The 25,915-nt window shown below is 38.6% G+C and overlaps 1 protein-coding gene and 1 long non-coding RNA gene across 3 annotated transcripts in view; one reads left to right on the top strand and one right to left on the bottom strand.

Moving 5' to 3' along the window:
• The window catches only part of Septin14 (septin 14), a 41,232-nt gene that overhangs the window by 10,213 nt on the left and 5,104 nt on the right, over nt 1–25,915 (top strand). The window contains exons 4-8 of one of the 2 annotated variants that reach the window (XM_046454593.2): nt 9,264–9,450; nt 12,559–12,717; nt 13,651–13,653; nt 21,523–21,619; nt 25,335–25,503. In XM_046454593.2, coding sequence (XP_046310549.1) covers nt 9,264–9,450; nt 12,559–12,717; nt 13,651–13,653; nt 21,523–21,619; nt 25,335–25,503 — 615 coding nt within the window. The remainder of the gene's footprint in view (nt 1–9,263; nt 9,451–12,558; nt 12,718–13,650; nt 13,654–21,522; nt 21,620–25,334; nt 25,504–25,915) is intronic. The other variant, XM_046454592.2, reaches the window with a different exon arrangement.
• LOC131424555 (uncharacterized) lies at nt 1,264–8,622 on the bottom strand. Its single transcript, XR_009227815.1, has 3 exons — nt 8,174–8,622; nt 2,923–3,229; nt 1,264–2,574 (listed from the first exon to the last, which is right to left on the bottom strand). It is a non-coding gene; the product is annotated as an uncharacterized LOC131424555 (long non-coding RNA).

Below are 25,915 nucleotides of genomic sequence, written 5' to 3'. Positions count from 1 at the left end.
ATTCATTAAATCACTCAATACAATTTCATCTGTAGGTTCTTAATTAAGAAAACGACAATCCTTAATGCTAGGCACTGCAATAGACATAATCATTTCACAGCAGATAATTCTAGATTAATTAATTCACAGCAAACATTTCTAGATTAATTAATTCACAGCAAACAATTCTAGATTAATGAATTCTAAGCATTGCAAACACACTTAATCATGACAGACTTGTGACGGACTTTCCTTCTCCATGCTAAGTTCATGTGTCAGATCAAAAGTCTCAAGCCTTAGGCTTTAAGTCCAGCAGATGCACACTCACTCAGACCGTGGTGATCAGGTCTGGAGCCAAGGCAGGCTTCTCCTGGGGTACAGCTAGTGGCCGCCTGAGGAGGTGGTCCTAGGGAGAAGTTGTGGCTCTCACCAGGGTCAAGATGTGGCTGTAGAGTTTGAGAGCGGTGAGGACCAGGCAGAGGATCAGCAAACGATGACAAGTGATGGGATGTCAGTCCAGGACCTCATCAGGCTGTCCAGCTTCTGTGCATCAGTATTGGCTGGCTGAATATCTGCTCATTTGCTCTATTATTTATATTAAATTTTGGGGCTTTTGACTCCCCTTTCAATCCTTATCAGTTACCACCAGATTTCTCTGTGACATCATTTACCCTGGAGTTAAAACATCTGGTCTGGTGGTCCCCACCCTATTCTTTTCTCCTTTCCCTCTTATCGGGTGAGGACAGCCTGCCGGAGGCTTTACTCTGAGTTTATCTGAGTGGGGGGAAATGACTTGTTTGTGTCTGAGGGCCATACTGGAGGGCTCTGTGGGTGTGTCTGGTGAGACTGCAGGTTTCAAATTGGAGTTTTTAAAATGGAGTTGTTAGGCTCAGACCCAAGACCATCCTCACACAGTCCCTCCCCCTTCCTTCACTCCCCTCTGCACAATCCAAAATTCTTTCATTCTTCCCTACCCCCTCCCCTGACTATGAGAATTCCTGGTATTTTATTTATTTTATAATAGATATTTCATCAAACCTGGATGCCCAAATTCAAAGCTGTAAAAAGTAGCCTGGCATTTACGCTCATTTTGGCTGGAGGATGGAAGGCGATTCCTCTGCCTTCTTCTCAGGCAGGTTTTCTCATCTTCCCATAGGGAAGTACTTGGACATGGGCCTAGTTATTTCCAAACAAAAACCCAAATATTTCTGATATCTGTGTCATTTTCTAAACCTATCCAAACACACCCGATCTATGGGGCCCCCAAATCCTTCCCTCCCTGCCGCAGTCTGGCTGGGCACACAATCACGAGCCACCACACAGCTTGTAGATTCAAACAGCAACTCTTTATTCCCGAACTCACACCAGCCGTCTACAATCACGTTCTGGGGAAATCCACGTTCTCTGCCCAAATCCACCTTCTCTCCCAAAATCACCTCCACTGGGCTTCTATCTCCAAAATATACTGTCTGAATCCCGTGAGAACTCAAGGGGAACTCAGGCAGCAGGATACGCCCTATTCCCAGCAGGAATAATCTTAAACCTTAAACCTGGAACCTAAACTGGGAACGCCCTAAACAAGATTATCTTAAAACCGGGAACACCCTAATCTGCCTTGGTCCTTGAGCAAGGTTAAGTACATTCAATGTCACTGCAACATGGGGTACGCTGGCAAGGAAATTGTCATACTTACTTGGCTAATGGCTCCCAGCATCTCCCCCCTTCTGATTAATTAAACAACAAGCAATGCGGCTTAAGGACCGTGCCTGGTAGGTTGTCCAATTCAACATATGGTTCTTACCCGTCATCGGAAAACTGACCTTTAGGCGTCAGCCTCCTGTCTTAGGTTGATACCACTGCAATTGAATCATACCCGTCACTGACTACCGGTCCAGCATACAGCCATACTTGTGGATAGGTCTATGCACCAGTGGGGGGGTGAGGTTCTTTGCCTCACCTCTGTTGGCCCCCAAATTTGGCCTTGGTGCCAGTGGGGGAGTGAGGTTAATGTGGCTTATGGACCGTGCCTGGTAGGTTGTCCAATTCAACATATGGTTCTTACCCGTCATCGGAAAACTGACCTTTAGGCGTCAGCCTCCTGTCTTAGGTTGATACCACTGCAATTGGATCATACCCGTCACTGACTACCGGTCCAGCATAAGCCATTGGCCCCCAAATTTTAGACCATCACTAGCAGAAGGGAGGAGGATACAGAAATGCCACGACACCAAGCCAATTGACGGCTCCTTGGGAAAAATTGCATCACTGGTGACACCATCAGCAAAGATATGTCAGCACTACCACAATTAACATGGGGTGCGCTGGCAAGGAAATAAAAATTGCATCACTAGTGACACCATCAGCAAAGATATGCCAGCATTACCACAATTCGCTGCACCAAACGATAGTTACATAGTCCAGGCAAGTTCTGCAAGCAGTTCAAAGCAGAGGAATCTATCAATATGTCCATTTCCTCCCAAAATCCGTTTCCTCCCAAAGTAAGTTGACTCTTTGATTGAGCATTACTTGTTGAGTTCTTCACTGGCACTGGGATGGAGATAGGAATTCTGGCAATGATGCTAAAGAGACATTATCCTGAAAAGAATTATTAAATATAATGAAAAGGAAAGGTGAAAGTAAACAAACAGATCTGTTAACCTACTTTAAAAACAATCCTTAACAGCTTTTTACCTAATTTAAATTAGTAAACAAACATCTGTTAACCACCTTTAAAAACAATCCTTAACAGCTGTTTACATAATTTAAATTAAACGATTTAAATCACGTGAATAAAAAAATAATAATAATTCGGATCCATTTTTTCATGAGCGCTCCTCATATAAGAAATATGGACATACGCACATACAGACATACAACACAAAACACAAGAGTGTACACAAACGTACAACACATAAGAAAATAGTAAAGGCCTTGTAGCTTTACCTGGGTGAAATCTCCATTGCAATGTTTAAAAACTCCACAGTCAAAAAATAAAACTGATCAGAAAAACATTAACCTAGGTTTGTATGAGCTCAAAAAATAAAAATAGAACCTTATGATGTGGAAAAATGCAATAATAAAATAGCTATTGAAAAAAGCATCCTGGTTAATCACTGTCGCAGATGTAAGAATGGCCAAGCTGGAGTTCTGGATATCAGCTGTTATGGATTTGAGTCAAATCATCTTCTTTTCGATCTGTAGAAACTGTTTTAGTTAATCTCTCTGGAATCCAAATGGGCTGCTGTTCTCCCTGTGGAAAAACACAAACAGACCCCCGACTCCAGACAATCACTGGGTCAGGACCTTTCCATTGTCCTGTTAGAATATCTTTCCAAAGTACTTTAGGCTTATGTACATTTTTTGGATACATATGCCTTTCCGCAGCACTAAGTCCTGATGAATCCAAATTTAAAAAGTTTAGAGTAAAAAGCGTTATTTTAAGTTTATCTTTGGGGGATATATATCCCCTTCCAATTCCCTCTTTTTGCTTTAATAAGTATGTTTTAATAGTTTGATGAGCTCTTTCAACTATGCCTTGTCCCTGTGGATTGTATGGGATTCCTGTTATATGAGTAATACCAAATGATGAGCAAAATTGTTTAAAAGAGGTAGAGGTATAGCCAGGACCATTATCGGTTTTTAACTGTTTAGGAACGCCCACAGTGGCAAAATTTTGTAAGCAATGAGCTATAACATCTTTAGTTTTTTCTCCGGCATGAAGGGAGCCCATCAAAAATCCAGAAGAAGTATCGACTGTAACATGTAAATATTTTAATTTTCCAAATTCTGGCAAGTGTGTGACGTCCATCTGCCAAATATGGTTAGGTATCAGTCCTCTAGGATTGACTCCAAGATTAACTTGTGGTAAAAATGTCACACAATTTTGACATTGTTTTATTATATGTCTGGCTTGTTCCTTAGTTATTTTAAAACGCTTTTGTAAAGTATTAGCATTAACATGAAACCTTTTATGAAAATTTGTAGCTTCTTCAAATGTAGAGAAAATATGTATGTCATGTGTAGTTTTATCTGCTAAATCATTGCCTAAACTAAGGGCTCCAGGCAATCCTGTATGTGCCCTAATATGTCCTATAAAGAATGGATCTTTTCTGTCCCAGATTAGACTTTGTATAGTGGAAAACAAAGAGAAAACAGTAGAAGAAGGGGAAATCCTACCAGCATCTTCAAGAGATACTATAGCATTAACTACATACTGACTATCAGAAAATAAATTAAATACAGAATCTTTAAACATCACAAAAGCTTGTAAAACTGCATTAAGCTCTACCTTTTGAGCTGATTGTTTGGGTACTAAAAATGTAAAAGTTTGATCAGGGGTAACTACTGCTGCTGTACCATTATTTGACCCATCAGTGAATATATTTGGAGCATTCATGATAGGTGTTTTTCTTGTCATTTTAGGAAAAACTACAGGATGCTTAGACCAAAAAGACAACAAAGGATTAGATGGTAAATGATTATCAAATGAAACATTAGATTTACACATGATTATTGCCCAAGTATTTAACTCATTAGCTAACTCATCAATTTGATCCATAGTATATGGAGTAATAATTTTATTGGGAGAAATTCCAAACACTCCCTTCGCTGCTTTTATTCCTTTGAGTATTAATTGTCCTACAGCCTCAGGATACCTAGTAAGAATAGTGTTAGGAGAATAAGGTAAATGTATCCACAATAATGGACCTTCTTGCCAAAATACTCCTGTAGGAATATTTTTTGTTGGTAGTACAATAAATAATAAAGGCAAACTTATATCAATTCTATCCAAATGTATGTTTTCCATATATGTTTCAATAATTTTTAATGCCTTTCTTGCTTTAGGAGTTAACATGCGGGGTGAATTTGGATCTGATGGACCTTTTAGAATATCAAATAAAGGTCCCAATTCTCCTGTTGGTATACCTAGATAAGGCCTTATCCAATTTATGTCTCCCAATAACTTTTGAAAGTCGTTAAGTGATTTGAGTTGATCTACTCGTATTTGAATTTTTGGTGGACGGACCATGGTTGAGGATAGTAGAACTCCTAAATAATTAATTGGAAAATTTAATTGTACTTTATCTATTGCTATCTCTAGATTATAATTTTTTAATAAGTTTGTAAGTGTGGCATAACATTCCAGCAATATGTTTTTATCTTTATGTGCCAATAATACATCATCCATATAGTGAAATATTTGTAGTTCAGGATTTTGATTTCTAAGTGGCTGGATTGCTTTGTTAACATATATTTGACACATAGTTGGACTGTTAGCCATCCCTTGAGGGAGTACTTTCCATTCATATCTCTGATCAGGACCTTCATGATTTAATGCAGGGATAGTAAATGCAAAACGTGGACTATCCTCGGGATGAATTGGAATTGAAAAAAAACAATCTTTAATATCTATAGCTAAAACATGCCAGGTTTTTGGCAAAGCAGACAATTGAGGAATCCCTGATTGAGCAGGTCCCATAACAACCATCTCATTATTAATGGCTCTTAAATCTTGCAATAATCTCCATTTACCAGATTTCTTTTTGATGACAAAAATGGGAGTATTATGGGGAGATATGGAAGGTTGTATATGTCCTTCCGTTAATTGTTGTTTGACCAGATCATGGGCTACTTGTATCTTTTCTTTAGTCAGGGGCCACTGAGGAACCCACACTGGTCTTTCTGATTTCCAAGTAATTTTGATTGTCTCAGTGGCCCTTTCTGAAAATCCAACCCATGTCTGTCTGTTCCTTGATCTATTTGTACTGGTGCTGCTATACCTTGCCCTTGTTTTCCTAATCTTTTTTCTTTCCTAAAGCCTTGTCTAGCTCTAGTAGTGGGCACATTAGGATTGATATTATTTGTTAACGTCAAACCTAATTGATCTAGGACATCTCGTCCCCATAAATTTATAGGAAGATGATCCAATACATATGGCTGTATAGTTCCTTCACATCCTTCAGGATCCTTCCAATCTAATATCATAGAACTTCTATGGGGATTAGTCGCCACTCCTAGGCCTCGAAGCGTTTGAGTGGCTTGTTGTAATGGCCAATGTTTTGGCCATTCTTGACGAGATATGATGCTAAGGTCAGCTCCTGTGTCCAGTAGCCCATTAAACTCATGACCTTGAATATTTAATTTTAGCATTGGGCGAGAATCTAAATTTAAAGACAACATAGCCCAATCTACACCTGTGGAGCCTAATCCCCTGGAACCTCTTTCTACACTATGACTAGGAAATTTATTATGTAGGCTGGGTATTATTAACAACTGTGCTATTCTATCTCCAGGTGAAATTACTGATATACCTCTTGGAGAACTAGCTATAATTTTTATTTCACCTACATAATCAGGATCAATTACCCCAGGACTTATCATAAGTCCTTTTAATGTAGATGAACTACGTCCCAATAATAAGCCTACTGTTCCTTGGGGAAGAGGTCCTTTTACTCCTGTGGGAATGATTTGAACTCCCATCTCTGGAGTTAATACTGCTCTGGCAGAGGCACAGATGTCCAACCCTGCGCTCCCTCGGGTTTGTCTGATGAGGGATTTAATGGACAATGTGTCCTGGGCACTACCCTGATGGTGTTGCTGGGATCCTCCACTGCCCCGTATATTTGTGGTTGTGGGCCCCGGAGCATTGGGCCCCCCTGTCCGTTTTTTGGCAATGGAGCCTGATGCCTTTCTCCACGATATCTTGGATAAATACCTGGTCTTTGTCCGTTTTTTGATAAGGGAGTACCTTCTATGGTGGTTTGAGAACGGCATTCATTAGCCCAATGTCTCCCTCTACGGCATCGTGGGCAAATACCTGGTATTCTATTCCTTTGATACCTACTTTTGTTAAACCCTCCTCCTATGGGGCAATTCCTTTTAAAATGTCCTGTTTGTTCACAATCATAGCATGTTTTTGGCCTGGCATCTAAAGCCTGTTGTACTGCAGCTGCCAAGACTTGCCCTTGTTCATTAATATCTCTACATAATTTAATATATGTGTTTAAATCTTCATGTCTCCATGGTCTAATAACCTCTCTGCAGCAACGATTTGCTTGGTCATAAGCCAGTTGTTTTATTAATGGCATTGCTTGTTCTGTATCCCCAAAAATTTTGGCAGCCGTTTGAATTAGCCTATCTACAAAGTCAGCGTAAGGTTCATTAGCTCTCTGTATTACCTTAGATAGCTGACCTTGTAAATCTCCATGTCCTTGTAAAGTCTTCCATGCCCTAACTGCGTCTGCAGCAATTTGTGCATATATAGCAGGATCATATTCAATTTGTTGCCGTTGACCCTCATAAGGTCCTTTTCCTAACAACATATCTAGATTTCTTTGAGGGTAACCGGCTGCTGCATTTCGCCTAGCTGTCTCCGTGCAAAATTCCTCATTGGCAACCTTCCATAACAAATATTGTCCTCCATTTAGTACAGATTTACACATGCTAGCCCAATCTGCTGGCGTCATGTCCAAGTTAGTAATGGACTCAACCATGCTTACCGTGAAGGGAGCTTGGGGACCATAGGTTGTTACAGCCTCCTTTAACTGCTTCACTGTTTTAAAATCTAAAGCACGGTGAATTCGCTGCCCTCCTGCCTGTTCAAGTACAGGGCATGCTAATCTTTGAGGTCCTGTCTCAGGATCCCATTTATCAACTACGGGGTTTGAGGGCCACTCAGCTGTCTCCATCGGTGGGGCTGTTGGTTGAATTATGCCCTCTTGTGATAAAATGGAGTTAGTAACAGCCTCCTGTTGTGGCCTTTTTCCTAACAACCCCTTTTCCTTTAAATTTTCTTCCTCTGTCTGACTAGCTCGAGAGACCTTCTCTTTTGCTTGATCTAAAATGTCTTTCTCCATGGTCTGAACCTCTAACAATTTACTTAACATCTTTTCGGTTTGTTTTTTACTAATTTCTAATCTACTATAAAGATAACGCAACCCAATAAGATAGCACAAAACAAAGCCGAAACTGAATGAAACAAAAACGGAATAAAAAATCGTTGTATCAATTTTCTCTTCCTCAGGGCCGACAAACTTCAAACCTTTAGTCAACCATTTTTTCCAGTTTGCCTGAGAAATTTCTAGGGATAGGCAGCTTGAAACAAAAACAAGATAAATCAAAACAATAACACATTGTTTTTTGAGTTGGTCACCCATTCTTTCGCTCTTCCTCAGGGGCGAGCAATTTCACTTACCTCTAAGCTTCAGAAGTTCCCCGTACGGGCCACCAAATGCCGCAGTCTGGCTGGGCACACAATCACGAGCCACCACACAGCTTGTAGATTCAAACAGCAACTCTTTATTCCCGAACTCACACCAGCCGTCTACAATCACGTTCTGGGGAAATCCACGTTCTCTGCCCAAATCCACCTTCTCTCCCAAAATCACCTCCACTGGGCTTCTATCTCCAAAATATACTGTCTGAATCCCGTGAGAACTCAAGGGGAACTCAGGCAGCAGGATACGCCCTATTCCCAGCAGGAATAATCTTAAACCTTAAACCTGGAACCTAAACTGGGAACGCCCTAAACAAGATTATCTTAAAACCGGGAACACCCTAATCTGCCTTGGTCCTTGAGCAAGGTTAAGTACATTCAATGTCACTGCAACATGGGGTACGCTGGCAAGGAAATTGTCATACTTACTTGGCTAATGGCTCCCAGCACCTCCCTCCCTCCTTACTTGGGTCACCCTGGTTTATTTACTTAGTTTGCCCTCTTAAATTCCCCATACAGCAAGTGTGGCTCTTTCAGTGTATTTCTGCAGGTGTAAAAAGCTATTTCAGTCAGGACATATCCCGTTCTGTCACATCCAAGCTGTCTTTCCTTGGGCCTCTTTATCTCATCCTCTTTGGTACCAACCACACTGGGTAACATTTTGGCTTCGGAAGACCACCGGATGTCTGGAGACTGTCTCAGTTTTCTTCCATGTGTCTTGGCATTCTGGCTGTTTTGCATTTCTGTGTACATAAACATATAAAAATTTTGTTTCTGATTGGGATTGCATTGAATAGATCGTTTTTCAATTTAAGCAATGGAAGGCACGGGTCCTGTTTCTGGCATGGAATTGTTTTTTCTTTCATCTTCTGAAGCTGGGGATGGAGCTCAGGGACTCCCCTGCCCTGCCCTGTACAACCTAGCCACACCCCTGGGGCTGCCCCAGCCGACTCCTCTTCACGGATGCATAAGGTAGCATAGGATTTAGAGTACATGCTGTTTATGAACTGGTGAAAGCAGATCGGGTTGGTTCCCTCTGTGATCCTGCATCTAAATGACTGTCTTTTAGCTACCAACCCGTGGTCGACTACATAGATGCTCAGTTCGAGGCCTTCCTTCAGGAGGAGCTGCGGATCAAGCGCTCCTTCTTCGAGTACCACGACACCCGCGTGCACGTGTGCCTGTACTTCATCTCTCCAACGGGGCACTCGCTCAAGTCGCTGGACCTGCTGACCATGAAGAGCATCGACAGCAAGGTGTGGTGCGTGGGCAGCTCCCTCGGGCTTCCAGGTTTAAGGTTTATTGTGAGATGATGACATTTGGAAGCATATTGAATGCATGCGAGAGCAGGTTAATAGCCTTTTGTTCTAAGGTGTTTGTACTGGTTGGCGGGGCTTCAGGCCCCAAGGCTGCAGGCTGGTTTAAGCAGTGGAAGGTCATAGCTCCACCTTCCCGGAGGCCACCCCCTCCCTGCGGTCAGGACCTCAGCAGCCCTGCTTCCTCTGAAACCCATCTTCTTGCTGGCAAGCCCGCCTCTTGATCATCAAGATCTTTCTGCTGGCGTCTGTTATGTCCAGGTTTCTTATGAGGACATCTGTCAAATCAGGTTATATGCTACCATAACAGCCTCTTTATTTAATCACCTCTTAAAGCTTTATCTATAATTACAGTCCCATTCTGAGGTACAGAGTATTGGGGCTTCAGAACATGCATTTAGTGGGGAGAGAAAATTCAATATTTAATTAATTGCCACTTTATGTTCCGTATACATTTAATTAAAAAATCATAAATAGAAGGGGAGATGTATGTAAAAACACAAAATGAAGCTTTAGTTAACATTTTTCTGTGATTAAATTCTAGTTTGGATCCTGTCTGCTTGCCTACATTTTTGAAATTGAGTTTACTGTGTGGTGGTATAAAACAATCCTGTAATCTTTGAGTGGTGCGGCTGGTCATGCATGATTCTGCACACAAGCATTTCCAGAGGGGATTCAGAATGCAAGTCCATGTGTGCATCAGAAAGGAAGTAAAGAGCCAAAAAGATATGCTTTTTCTAGCAAGAGCTTGGGACACATGTGGCTTCATGCTAATAGTCTGCTTATCCACAAGGCTTTGGAAAAGTACTGAGGACATTTATAAGCCCTTTTTATTTGATTAAATTCTCTAACAATTTATTAGTTTTTCATAGTTTAGTTTAAAAGTGTGGAAAATGTTTTATTAGATGAATAAAAAAAAAACCACAGCATACAACTCTGTAGTCTTATGGGAGACATGTAATGTATACACCAAGTTCACAGCAGGGTTTGGTGGTGTGCACCTGGAATTGCAGTGACTCTAGAGGCGGAGGTGAGAGGACATGTTTGAGGCCAGCCTGGACAACCTAGCAAGACCCTGTCTCAAAGTTAGAAAAAATAAAAATGGGCTGTTGACAAAGCTTTGTGGAAGAGCACCCCTAGGCTGAACCCCCAGTATCAAAGTAGATTAATAAATGATAAATCTCCCAGGTTTGCGGTCAGTGCAGGTTTAAACACTTGCTTTACTTCGTTAGCTTTCTGTGACCTTGTCTCCAGTGGCTGGGGTTTAAATCACGGGTGGGGGTTTAAAGCTTTTTCATTTCAACATCTGACCCCACCCAGCTAATGAGTGTGGCTTTGGGAAAATTACCACACTTTGATTTCTTCCTCTGACTATTTGTACAATTCTTATGTGAGAGTATTAAATTTAAAGGTATTTTTTAAATAGAGATTTTATATATATATATATATATATATATATATATATATATATATATATGAATGAAGCTATCTCATCAGTTTTTTTTTTTTTCACTCAGCTCTGGTGAAACATAGTGTCTTTAATTTTATCCAACTGATCAGAGAAAAATCCCTAAATTTGGGTTCTTTTTATCTAAAAAAGTCTTAACTTTTGTTAAGTATTGTTCGGTCTGGATAAAACTTTGTATGTAATCTCAAATAACATCAAGTTAAAGAAATTAAATTTCTGCTGAAATTAAGATCTTCCTCAATTTATTGATTAAAAGTACATTCATAGTCTAGGACACCATTTTATATTTAACTCTGTGGTGATCTGTTATTTCAGGCTGTTTTACAGGTGCGGGAAATCTCTAGCTTTGACAGGTACAGTTGCTAAACAGATGGGTAAAGATGACTGTTCATTCCTGGTGTTCCCTTCCAGGCTTTAAGTTCTCTGTGTCATAGTGTGTTTTCTTCACTGAATATGAACACCTGGGAATTGCTGACATAGAAAGTTTCCATTTTCATAAATGGATCATTTACTGTCACAACAACATGTCTTTTCCAAGTTTCCTTACCAACACAATTCCAACACTTCACTTTAGACTTGAATCTACTGCCAATTATCTACTCTTTACTCTGGAAAATATTATTTGTAGATATTGAAACCATGCCAAAATTTGAACATCTATGTTATAATATTAAAACCTTGGATTTTCTCCAGGAATTAAAAATGGTGTGCTTTGAGAAATCCAGGCAATCTACCTAAAACTGATATTCATTTATTTATACTATATAGATTTTAACGTGTGCAGATATGATTTAATAAGATATTTTAACAGTAATATCATATATTTTTGAATTTTTCATATTGTTATTTCCTACAAAATTTATTTGAATGTAAATACTTGAAGAAAGTTGTGATCATTTTATATAAGTAGGAAAATGCTTTTAAGTAAAAACTCAAACTCAAATATGCAGAAATTTAACTCAAACGTGGAAATAATTTCTTTATGCAAATTACAAATGTACATGTTTGTTAGTGAGGTCTTCTCACTCTCTCTCTGTCACACACACATACACACCCCCCCGCCCCCCACATGTGCAAGTTGGCCATTATAGTTTGGTAACCAAAAAATATCCACATTATTTTCAGGTAGTGTTTGAAAAATATAAGCAAATTTATCTTCAGGGGAATACAGGTAGGACAAGAGTGTGTAAAAATGGGAGACTGATTAATTTGTATCCATGGGGTAGGTGATTGCATGATTGACAGATGAAAGGGAAATTCCATCCTTTCCTCAATTTTAATGAAAAGTGTCTTGCTCTTTTTAAACTCTGTTTAATAAGAAATAAAACTGATAACAAAGTAAACAGTCCATCTGATTCTATCCTTTAAACTTTACTAACTTCAAATGTGTTGGAAGTGTAAAAGAGTTTAAAAGAGAAATAAGATTGAGACTTTGGGAAACAATTTTGTAAGGAAGAATTGACAGCCAGTGATTATCTAGTTACACAGATTTACTTCCAGAGCCTGTGAGATTTAGACTGTGAAAACTACAGAATGAACAACAAATATTCAAGGCCAAATTTTGTCTTCCTTCTTTGAAGGTGAACATTATACCATTGATTGCTAAAGCAGACACAATTTCTAAAAACGACTTACAGAAGTTTAAGAGTAAGATAATGAATGAATTGATCAGCAATAACATCCAGATATATCAGTTCCCATCAGACGATGAAACTACCGTTCAAGCAAACTCCTCAACTGTAAGCTCCTAGTTGTTGAATAATAATTCTCTCTCTGTGTGTGTGTATGTATATGTGTGTGTGTGTGTGTGTGTGTATATATATATATATATATATATATATATATATATAAGCTGTAGGTGGCCACATACCTTTATTTATTTATTTATTTTATGTGGTGCAGAGGATCGAACCCACTGCCTCACACATGCCAGGCGAGCACTCTACCGCTGAGCTCCAGCCCCAGCCCTAATAAATCTGTTTTAAAGGTGGAAATGAAGTACGATTTGTGTTACACTATTAGAAAAAGACCATTACCTGTAAATTACAGAGACAATAAATCATATATACTATATATATATGAAATATCATATATATATATATATATATATATATATATATATATATATATATATATATATATATATTTCTAAAATCCAGATTGGGGGAATGTTTTATTTTCTTGATTTTGAAAAATTTTGCCAAGAGTCAATTTTTAGCATCTTTATTTAGATTTAGTTTAATATCACACAGTTCACCCACTTAATTTCTATAATTCAGAGATATTTAGTTTACTTGCAGATCTATGCAGCCATTTTGACAGATTTAGAACATTTTCATCACTTTAAAAAGAAATCCCATATCTGTTAGCTCTTCTTCTACTTACCCCCCAGCTCTACCTTTCCTGCCCAGTTCTGAGCAACCACTAACTTACATTATATTTCCATAGGCAGATTCCTCTGTTTTGAACATTTTATATGAATGGAATCACATATGTCACTTTTTGTATTAGTCTTCTTTCACGTAGGATAATGTTTTAAAGGTCTATCAATGTTGCAGCATGTATTCATTCCTTCCTGTGGCCAAACATCATTGTATGAATACATCACATTTTTACCCATTCATCAGTTGAATGGATATTTGAGTTTATTCTACATTTTGGCTATTAAAAAGAATGTTGCTATGAACATTGGTGCAGAGGTATTTGTGTGGGAATTTTTAAAAATTAATTTATTTATTTTAATGAGGTATATATGACAGCAAATTGCATTTTGATTCATTGTACACAATTGCTGCAAAACTTTTCATTTCTCTGATGTTACACGATGTAGTGTCACACCATGTGTGCAGTCATACATATACCTAGGGTAATGTGGGAATGTTTTTATTTCTCTTAGGTATGTATTTTGCCTAGTAACAGAGTTGTTGGAAACTGTTCAATCACTTGAAGAACTGCTAGGTTGATTTAAAATATACCTCCACCCACTTATAATCCCACCAGGAGTTACAATTCCTTCATTCCCTTGCCCTGATTGCCACTGTCTGATTTTAGTATAGCTACGCCAGTAGGAATGAAGTGGATACCATCTGTGGCTTTAATTTTCATTTCCTAAAAACTAAAGATGTAGACCTCTTTTCATAGGCTTATGCATGTTTGTGTATATTCCTGGGAGAAAAGTCTATTCATAGCCTTTGCTCATTTTTAGATTGAATTTTTCTTTTTATGATAAATTATAATAATACTTTATCTTTTAATTCATTCTTTTTTTCCCATTGTGATGTGTAATATCATAAGTTATTCCTCCCATCTAACTGAATTTTGGTAGCCTTATTAAACATCTTGAAATCCCTAATTCCCCCTGAAGTTCTAGTAATTGCCACTTTACCTTTAGTTTGAGAGAAAACATGTAATACTTGTCTTCCTATATCTTAATAATAATTTAACTTTATATAGTATCTTCTAGTCCCATCCATTTTGTTGCAAATGGCAGAATTTTATTTTTCACAATGGCTGAAGAGTTTACTTTTTTGAGTGGGTTTTATTTTTCTTTTAGGTTTTAAATATTTGAGTTCTTTCTTTTTTGGTTATTAATCCCATCAGAGGAACCGCTGGCAAGGATTTTCTCCCATTCTGGATGCTCTCTCTTCACATTATTGTTTTCTTTGCTGTGCAGAAGCTTTTTAATTTGATGGCATTCCACTTATTGATTCTTGGTTTTATTTCTTGAGTTTTATGGGTCTTGTTAAGGAAGTTGGTGCTTGTGCCAGCATGTTGGAGTGTTGAGCCTGTTCTCTTCCAGCAGTTGCAGGTTTCTGGTTTAACTCCCAGGCCTTTGCTCCACTTTGAAGTGACTTGTGCACGGTGAGAAATAGGGGTTATTTCTTCTACATTTGAATATCCTGTTGCACCAGCACCACTTGTTACAAAGGCTGTCTTGTCTCCAACATATGTTCTTGGCAACTTTGCCAAGGATGACATGACTATATCTATGTCACTGTGTTTTCTATTCTGTTCTGTTGGTCTTTATGTCTGTGTTTATGCCAACACCAGGCTGTGTTTGTTACTAGATCTCTGTACCATAATTAGAGATTAGGTATTGTGATGTGTTTAGAATTGCTCTTATTTCTCAATATTGCTTTAACTATTCTGGGTCTTTTATTCTTCCACATGAATTTTAGGACTGCTTTCTCTACCCCTGTAAAGAACACTATTGATATTTTGATGAGGATCACATTGAATCTGTATGTTGCTTTTGGTAATATAGCCATTTAAGCAATACTGATTCTGCCTATCCAAGAACAGGAGATGACTTTCCCTCTTTAAGGCCTTCTTTAATATATTTTTCTTCAGTATTTTATAATTTTTATTGTAGAGATCTTACTTCCTTGATTAGATTTATTCCTAAATATTATACATGTGTAATGTATAATATATATTTATTAAGTGATGACAATTATATATAATATTGCATACAAATATTATATAGATATGGGTACCAGGGATTGAACTCAGGGGCACTCAGTCACTAAGCCACATCCCCATCCTTATTTTATAATTTATTTAGAGACAGAGCCTCACAGAGTTGCTTAGTGCCTTGCTTTTGCTGAGGATGGCTTTGAACTAATGATCCTCCTGTCTCAGCCTCCTCGCTCCCAGCTGCTGGAATTAGGTGTGAGCCACTGCGCTCACCTAAATATTTTATATTTTTGAGGCCATTGAAGATGAAATTGTTCTTCCATTTTCCTTTTCATCAGATTCATTATTGGAGCAAAACAAAGTGATTGAATTTTGTAAGTTGATCTTGTGTCCTGCCATTTTATTGCATTTCTGGTGGAGTGTTTTGAGTCTCCTAAGTACATGATCATGTCATCAACAAACAGAGATAGTTTGACTTCTTCTTTTTCTGTTAAATTTCCTTATCTTTTTTTAAAACATTTTTTTTGTAATTGTAGATGGACAGAATGCCTTTATTTTATTTATTTATTTTTTATGTGGGGTGCTGAGGGTCGAGCCCAGTGCCTCATGTATGCTAGGCAAGTGCCTCAGCCTCATTTTTCTTCTCTTATTTGATTGCTCTGGCTAGAATTTTTAAAAAAATTTTAATTTGTTCTTTTTAGTTATACATGACAGTAGAATATATTTTGACATATCATATACACATGGAGTATAACTTTCCATTTTTGTGGTTGTACATATTGTGGAGTTGTATTCATACATGTATACATACATGAACATAGGAAAATTATGTCAGATTCATTGTATTTATTTCTCATTCCCATCCTCCCTCTCTCCACCCCATACAATCTGCTGAACCTCCACTCCTTCCCACCACCTATTGAGAGAGTCAGCATCTACATGTCAGAACATTCAGCCTTTGTTTTTTTTGGGATTGGCTTATTTCACTTAGCATGATATTCTCCAGCTCCATTCATTTACTTGCAAATGCCATGATTTTTTTCTCTTTTAATGCTGAGTAATATTCTATCGTGTATGTACCACATTTTCTTTATACTTTCATCTGTTGAAGGGCACCTAAGTTTGTTCCATAGCTTAGCTATTATGAATTAGGCTACTATAAACATTGATGTGGCCATGTCACAATAGTCTGCTGATTTTAAGTCCTTCAGGTACCTAGAAGTGGGATAACTGGGTCAAATGGTGTTTCCAGTCCATGTTTTCTGAGTAATCTCCATGCTGCTTTCCATAGTTGTTATGCCAATGTGCAGTCCCAGCAGCAATGTATAAGTGAAACTTTTCCCCCACATCCTTGCCACATTTATCATTACTTGTATTCTTGATAATTGACATTCTGACAATTATCTGGGGTAAGATGGAATTTCAGTGTATTTTTTTTTAGAGAGAGAGAGAGAAAGAGAGAGAATTTTAATATTTATTTATTTATTTTTTAGTTTTCAGCAGACACAACATCTTTGTTTGTATGTGGTGCTGAGGATCCAACCCAGGCCGCACGCATGCCAGGCGAGCGCGCTACAGCTTGAGCCACATCCCCAGCCCCTCAGTGTATTTTTAATTTGCATTTTTTTCTAATTGCTAGTGATGTTGAATACTTTTTCATATATTTGTTGACTGATCATATTTCTTCTTATGTAAGTGTCTGTTCAATTCCTTTGCAAATTTATTAATTGGGTTATTTTTTTTTTGTTATTAAGCTTTGTGAGTTCTTTATATATCCTGGAGATTAATGCTCTATCTGAGGTGCAGTGGAAAAGATTTTCTCCCATTCTGAAGGCTTTCTTTTCATGTTAATGTTTCCTTTGCTGTGAAGAGTTAGTTCTTTGATACCATCCCGTTTATTGATTCTTGATTTTACTTCTTGTGCTTTAGGAGTCTTGTTGAGGAATTTTGTTCCTAAATTTGGCTAGAGTTTTAAGAACTATATTGATTGGGAGAGTTGAGAGTGGACATCCTTTTCTTATTCCTGATTTTAGAGGAAATGCTTTCATTTTTCTCCATTTAGTATGTTGGTCTTGTAACATTTAGCCTTATTCTTAATTTTTTCATTTTTTTGGAATGTATCGATGCTGAATTTTGTTGAAAGCTTTTTCTACATCTATTGAGATGATCATGTAATCTTTGTTCTTAATTGTATTTATGTGGTGAATTACATTTATTGATTTTCATATGTTGAAACAACATAAAATCCCTGGGATGAACAATCAAGATCATGAGGTACAATCTTATTTCTAGCTTATTGGAGTAACATTTTTCAGAGTAGTTTCTGATGATCCTCCAGATTTTAGTATTATCTATGGTAGTTTTTTCTTTCTCATCTCTAATTTTGATCCTTTGAGTCTTATCTCTCTTTCTTTTGGATATTTGGCTGAGGGCTTATCAATCTTGTTTATTCTTTCAAATAACTAACTCTTTAATTCATTGATCCTTTATGTTTTTTTTAATTCTGTTTCATTAATTTTGGCTCTCATTTTAATTATGTTCTATTTTCTGATTTTGGTATTAGTTTGTTCTTCTTTTGAGAAATACAAAGTTTTAAATATTCAAAAAGTGGTATGAGGAAAAGAAGGGGAGAGTTTGCAAATGATGGCCATAAGGAATGAGTAGCAAAAAAATCCCTGAATATAAATATAGCAAACAGAGAGAGAAAGAGATAACAAGAGAGGGAAGAAATGAGAGAAAGTAATGAGAGGAACAAAAACAAAGGTAAAATAACAAAGAAAAAAACCAAACAAAAACCACATGAAAAGTCCTGACTCTCCAAAGTCAAAAGAAGGCAAATAACAAATGGGTGAAAAATGATAAAAATGAAATAAAAAAATATGAATATGTATACACACACATCCTCAAAGCAATCAGCTCTGTGAGAAACACACACACACACACACACACACAGAGAAAATGGAAAGAGAAAAAAAGGGAGAGAGTCTTAAGGAAAAGGAAAGGCTGTTTCCACTGACATGATCAGAACCCGTGACATGGGGAGGTTCTCTGCCCACACATTGCCCTTCTTTCCATTTCTCCTTGGCTGCACACCTTTGAACAGAACAAGGCTGGGCTCCTCAAAACTGATGTTTGTGTTGGTCACCAAGATGCCAGCAGAGTGACCTGGAATGGAAGCTGAAGGCAGCAGCTCTTGGCTTCCCTTCTCCCCAGAACAGGACAGGACAAATGGGAGCACCACAGCTGGAGCCCTGTCTGGACACACCAGTCAATGCCCCCAGGGCAACGCTGGTGTGGAGCACTAACCAGGAGGGGCCAGTGGCTGGTGTGGGCTCTAAGCATCCTGGGAACTTTGCCAGATGGTGTCAAATCCAGAGATCAGATCCCCATCCCTGCTGCAGGGCAGACGCTGGTCTGGATGTCTGGGTCTCAGTGACCTCCAGAACATTCCACTCATGGAATGGGGGAGTTAACTCTGCCATCTCCCATGTTCCACCACATTAGGCTTGGACTTTCCAGGAGCAGACCTGGAGTTTCTGGCCTTGCCCAAGCTGTTGGCATGCGATGCCACAAACAAAGGGAAAGAAAGGCTCTGTCCCCAGAGGGAACCCGGCTTGGGCTTGCTGCGCCTGTTTGAACAGGGCTTGGTTGGGCACATTATAGACCCCATGGAAGGTGCTCACTGGGACTCTTCAATGCTTTTTGTGGATGCCCAGATCTAGCTCAGGGGGCTGCAGCTCACCACTTCAGAATGCCCCCCCCCCACCCGTCTCAGCTTCCCCCCTGTGGCCATGAGACAGGCACTTTAGTCATAGCTGATGGCAGCCTCTGCAGGGTTAGGTTAGACTGCCTCTTGGCCACAGGTTCTCCTGTGCCAAATGTAGGTAGAGTGCTTTCCCCTCTCTGTGTCCTTCTCCTTCCCCTCTGCAGTGAACCATTCAGAGCTCCACAGCTTCTGTGTCTCCATGATTCTTCTTCCATTGCTGAGCTCTAGCTGATGCCCTCCATTACCACCTTGCTGAGAAGCAGGGCTCCTGCTGTTGAATCTCAGGTCATGGAGCAGCCGGGACACACACTTACTTTCACCGATGGTCTCACCGCCCACAACCTTACCACTTAGCACTGCTGTTGCTTTATCCCATAAGTGTTGGTGTGCTGTTTTTAAATGTCCACTTGTCTCAAGTTGCTTTATAGTTTCTTTTGAGATTTCTTCTTTGACCCTTTAATTGTTCATGAGCGTGTTCAATTACCACATATTTGTGTATTTTCTACTTTCTTCAGGTTACTGACTTCTGGTTGATTCTAGTCTGTTCAGCTCTTTCCTGGGTGTGTGGACAGGTCTAATTACTTTCATGTTTTTGAGATTCTGGAAGAGAAAATAAAAGTTTATCTTCTCTGTTCTTTTTTTTAATATTTATTTTTTAGTTATAGGTGGACACAATATCTTTGTCTTATTTTTATGTGGTGCTGAGGACTGAACCCAGTCCCTCACTCACACTAGGCGAGTGGTCTCCCTCTGAGCCACAACCCCAACCCCTCTTGTCTGTTCTTAAGAGTGCCTTTGGATTCTTTTTCTATACCTCCTCCTGCAAATGAAGTCAGTTTTTGGGAAAATGTCAGATGCTGTCTGCTTTATGGCCTGATTCTCCACTCTGGCAATGTAGCTGAGGCAGGCTCTGGAGTTTTGGGTGTGGATATTAGGCTTTTATCGAGTGTTGCCACACTGTGTTAACCAGGAGCTCAGAGGGAAGGGACAACAGTCAGAGTGCCTTTGTTCTGCCTCACCAGGCAATGAGCCACTGCCCCTGAGCTGGGCCAGGGTGGTCAGCCCCAGGCTTTTCTGTTTGCTGCATACAGAGAATATCACCTATTCCTTGAATGGGGATTGAGCAGTTCTAAGGAGCATCCTCTCCTCAAATGCAGGGACTTTGCCTCAGGAGAGGACTGGGAATGCGGCAGGTCTGGGAGAGAATGCCGAATTGTCTCTAATATTAGGACAATACTGTAGAAGATTTAATTCTTTGTGTCAATTTATTAATGTGAGTAAATATCTAAAATATTATTTAATATTTGAAAGGTAAACTTTGGAGACAGTCTTAGCTTTTCTACACAATTTGTCTGTCTTTCCAGAGACTATTAACTTGTCCTTTACCGAGTCAGAATCATTGTGAAGAACCTTGCTGACAGGGTCTAGACTATGAGGTGACGACTGATAGATGTTAGTTCTTTTTCTTCCATTTTTTTTCATATGTTTCATACCCTATTAATTTTAAAATACTTAAGGTAAACATATTTCTTGATTGAACAGCTGAATAATGTAAAAATTTTCCCTTATTTTATGTTAATTTTTCTTTATGACTTATCTTGAAAATTTTAGTCTCTCCTGTGTTATATACACCTCTGAGAACTCAATTATGGGAAATGATTTTTATCATGACCAATTAAAAGTCTAATGCTAAGTATTACATCTTTAACCCAATGTTTAATAATTTTAAGCATAGGAATTTCCCTTATATCAAAATTTTTTTAAAACTTTTATTTTATTTATGTATTTTTGTGTGGTGCTCAGGATCGAACTCAGGGCCTCACATGTGCTAGGTGAGCGCTCTACTGCCATGCCACAACCCCAGCCCCAAATCAAAATTCTTATGTAGACATATCTGTCTATATAACATCTAAGTGACCACAAGTCTATCTTGCGTACTTTCCAGAATCGTTTTGCCTGTATTTGTCCTTCTTACTCTGCTCATCATCCTCTCAGATATTCCATGAATTGCACTTTATTTTTCAGGCCCCCTCTGATTCTCATGATCTCGAGCAGTCCTTTGTGCTCCAAATCATGTTTAGAATTCACGGAGTTGTACATAGTGTTGTGTTGCTCACAGCAGGTTGTTTTCCTTTAGGTAACAAAAGATGGTTTTCAATTGTTTGAACATCCTGAAATTAAGTCTTTCAGAAATCAATTAGCAAATATTTTCTGCTAAGTGTTAAAATAGAATGCAAGGTATATCCCTTGTTTGATTGATTTCTGTGATATTTTCATCTTTGCTATTTCCATAACAAAAAGAGCAAAATAGTAAGCAGTGCTGTTAAGAGAGAATTCAATTTGTATCATTCTTCTTTTCTAGGGAGTGCTCCCATTTGCTGTGGTGGGGAGTATAGATGAGGTGAAAGTTGGAAAAAGGATGGTGAGAGGCCGTCATTACCCCTGGGGAGTTTTGCAAGGTAAGCACCATGAAGGAGGGGAGATCTGGAGTGAAGTCACATACCCTGTGTGCAACGTGGTCTCAACTGCTTGTACTTGAACTAGTCTTGGCAACTCTCGCTGGCTGTAAATGAATGCTTACTAGTGAGAAAAACAGGTTCTCCTTTATTTAAGCCAATTCTTACTGTGACTATGATCCATTTTCATAGAAATTTGCTAGGTTGTGCTTTAGGCCAAACTATAGAAAATGGGCATCATCTCCTTGTTTACCCTAATGTTTACTCCATACATATTAGCTTTCCCTTGCTCTGCATAAATCACCCCATTCAGAATGCTGGGAATCATTCAGAAGCCTAAGTACTACTATTTAAATATGTTACCTAAACTACCACTTAATTTATAAAGCATTTTAAAGAGATCGTTGCCCTTAAACAAAGAATCCTAGAGGTCAATATCTTTGATGAACATATATGTAAAAATCCTCAACAAAATACTAGCAAATAAAATCCAATAGCACATTAAAAAGATTATTAGCTTGGATTCATACCAGGGATGCAAGGATATTTCTATGCATACAAATCACTAAACATGATACACCATGGCAACAGGATGGAGGACAAGATCTACAGGATTATGTCAATAGGTGCAGAAAAGCCTGTGGATAAAATCCAACACTTCCTAATGGTAAAAACACTGAGCCAAGTAGCCATACAAGGAACACATCTCAGCATAATAGAGGCATTTATAAATAAGTCAACAGCTAACACTTATTGAATGGAAAGAAGTAGAAGGCTTTCTTCATAATATCTGAAGCAAGACACAAATATCCCTTTCATCACTTTTTTTTTTCAACACAGTGATAGAAATCCCAGGCAGAGCACTTATTCTAGAGAAAGAAAGAGAGGGCACGAAAATTGGAAAAGAAGTTAGTTGTTGCTGTTTGCAGAGGACATTTTCCTATGTATAGAAAAGCTAAAAAACTCCATCAAAACAGAAAATAAGTAAATTTAGCACAGTTTCAGGATACAGAATCAACATAAAAAACAGTATCATTGCTGTACATCAAGAGTGAATTGGGCTGGGGTTGTGGCTCAAGGGGTGGAGCACTCACCTAGCATGCATGAGGAACTGGGCTCGATCCTCAGCACCACATAAAAATAAAATAAAGGTATTGTGTACACCTACAACTAAAAATATATATTAAAACATTTTAAAAAGAGTGAATTGTCTGAAAAATAAATCAAGGAAACAATCCCATTTAAAACAGATAAAAATACCTAGGAATAAATTTAACCAAGGAGGTGGATGGTGTTTACAGCAAAAATTATAAAAGGTTAATAAAAGAAATCAAAGAAGCCACAGAAAGTGGAAAGATATACCATGTTCATGGATTGGAAGAATCGGTGCTATTGAAATGTATGCAATACCCAAAGTGATTTGCAGATTTAATTCAATCCCTATCAAAATACTAATGGCCTTCTTCATGAAACTAGGAAAAAAAAAACCTCTAAAACTTACATGAAACCACAAAAACAAAAAGCCCCAATAGCCAAAGCAATCTTGAACAAAAGAACAAAGCATGAGGTGTTATGCTATGTGACTTCAAGATGCCCTGCATGGCTGTAACAATCAAAGCAGTGCATTGCTGGCATGAAAACAGACACATGGCCACAGAGGCAGAATGGAGAGTCTGGAGCTAAATCTGTGTGTCTGCCTCCAGCTGATTTTTGTCTGTTGGAGAAAGGATAGTCTTCACTAGATGGTGCTGGGAAAGTTGAATATTCATATGCAGAAGAATGAAGTTGGACCACTATCTCTCAACAGTTACAAAGATCAACTAAAAATGGATTAAGCCCTGAAAATGTGAAACTGTTAGATGAAAATTAGGAAAAATGCTTCAGGATATTGGAATGGGCAATGTCCTGGGTAAAAGCACAGAAAACACAAGCAGAAAACTAAAATCTTCACAGAGAAAGAAGACGTCCATCAGAGTTCACAGACAAGCTGAGTAGGAGAAAGTGTCCACAATGTGTTCACATCAGACAAGGGGGTGATAGTCACAATATTTATGGCTCTACAAAACTCACTGGCAGAAAAATAAGCACCCCGAGTAAAAATGGGCAATAGATCTGAACAGATATTCTACAAAGAAGACATACAGACCACCAGTAGGTTAATTAAAAATGCTGAGTATCTCTAACTATCAGGTAAATGCAATTCAGAATCACAAGGTGATATTACAAGCCATTGCATAAAGCAGTATGGAGCTTTCTTGAAAAAATTAACACTACTATGACCAGAGGACCCAGCAATTCCATTGCTGGATATTCACCCAAGAGAAGAGAAGTCAGCATCTGGTAGAGGCACCTGCACTCCCTGCCTGTTGTCCCACTGGTGATGATAGCCTAGAAATGGAAATCGTCTAATTGTCCATGAATAGATGAATGGATAGAGAGAATGTAACAAATATACAATGGAACAGTTTGGCCACACAAGAGGAATCTGGCCTCTTGCAACAACGTGGATGGAAGTGGAGATCTTCAGGCCAAGAACAAAGGTCTGGTGCAGGAAAGTTGCCACATGACCTCACTCATGTGGAATTCAGATTGCTGATCCATAGCAGCTGAGTGCAGTGGGGGGTGGGGAAGCTTATCAGTGGGCACTGACTGTCCTTTGGTGTCAAGAAACTGATGTGTGAAGTTGCAAAATGTGGTGCTTTCAGACATCTGCAGTGTACTACACAGTTCAAGTTCAAGAAGAAACTATTTTGAAAGTTTTAATTTCAAACAATTATAAATATTTGAGGATATAAATATGTTCAACCTGCTTTAAACATCATCACACAATGTGTACATGTGCTGGTTGGTACATGGCATGCCATTAATATGTACAACTTTTATAGTTTTATGTATTAGTTAAAAAAACTATAAAGGAGTCATTTGAAGTTATTCATTGATTTTGGACATTGATTCATGCAGTCTTATAAATGTGTTGTATAAATGGAGTTTAATACCAAAAGCCTGTACAATTTTAAGGGTTTTTTTTTTTAAATTAAAGAATTCATCTTAAAAACTATATACATTAGTGAATTTTATTACTGGACAATTAGCTGTGAAAAACCTTGAGGGTAGTTTGTAGAATAATAATACCATAATTAATGAAAAACTGTATAATATGTCAACATCACTTGTTATTTTACTATTCCTATTTATTTTTTTAGTTGTAGATGGACACAATACCTTTATTTATTTATTTATTTTTATGTGGTGCTGAGGACTGAACCTAGTGCCTCACATGTGGTAGGCAAGTGCTGTACCCATGAACTACAACCCCAGCCTCTATTTATTCTTATAATGAATTTAAAGCTAATTCGTTGATCTTTCTATCCACCATGCCCAAATTAGTCATTTAATTTAACCAGTTACATGGTTCAAATAATTATTTTATTTTATTTTTTTTAATATTTATTTTTTAGTTATCGGCGGACACAACATCTTTGTTTGTATGTGGTGTTGAGGATCGAACCCGGGCCGCACGCATGCCAGGCGAGCGCGCTACCGCTTGAGCCACATCCCCAGCCCATGGTTCAAATAATTATAACTGTTAATAATATTAGTCACTTCTCTGTTGCTACAGTGGTTTTCATGCATGAATTTATCTAACAATGCTTTACCAATGCCAATGAGTGAGCGTGGATTGAGTGGGTGAGGTTGGATTTGTTGTTCTCCTGGCTAGTGGAAAACGAGAACCACTGTGACTTCGTGAAGCTGCGGGACATGCTCCTCTGCACCAACATGGAGGACCTGAAGGATCAGACCCACTTCTATCACTATGAATGCTACAGATGCCGCAAGCTGCAGAAAATGGGCTTCACAGACGTGGGACCTGACAACCAGCCGGTTAGGTGAGCACAGACCCAGCAATGGCAGTTGGACACGTGACTTAGGAAACCCCTGAACACACAGAGCATGGTTATTAGAAATGAGCAGTGCTAAGCTCCTCTCATCCTGGGCTGTTCTGAGGTGAGAATGGGAGATGCAGGGGGAGAGGAAGGGGCAGCCTCCTGAAAGGGATCATTTGCATGTTGAAACACATCCAATGTGCCAATATTAAGGTGTGTATTCAAGGAAAACCTTTATTTTGCACTTGGAATTTGTATTTGAATGTTTGTATTTATGTAAAACAGATTCAGCGATTTGACAATATTGATGAAAATTGGCAAAGGATATTGAGATGAATTGAGGGAGAAAAGAGTTGAAGGCAGCAATGTGCTGACCTGTCAGTCCAGAGTGAAGAGCCCGTGGGCAGTGTTCAGC

The sequence above is a fragment of the Marmota monax genome, unplaced genomic scaffold (genome assembly GCF_021218885.2).
Source record: "Marmota monax isolate L192 unplaced genomic scaffold, Marmota_monax_Labrador192_F-V1.1 WCK01_AAM20220418_F8-fsc00086, whole genome shotgun sequence".
Classification (NCBI taxonomy): domain Eukaryota; kingdom Metazoa; phylum Chordata; class Mammalia; order Rodentia; family Sciuridae; genus Marmota; species Marmota monax.
This window is presented reverse-complemented; position numbering and strand designations above follow the sequence as displayed.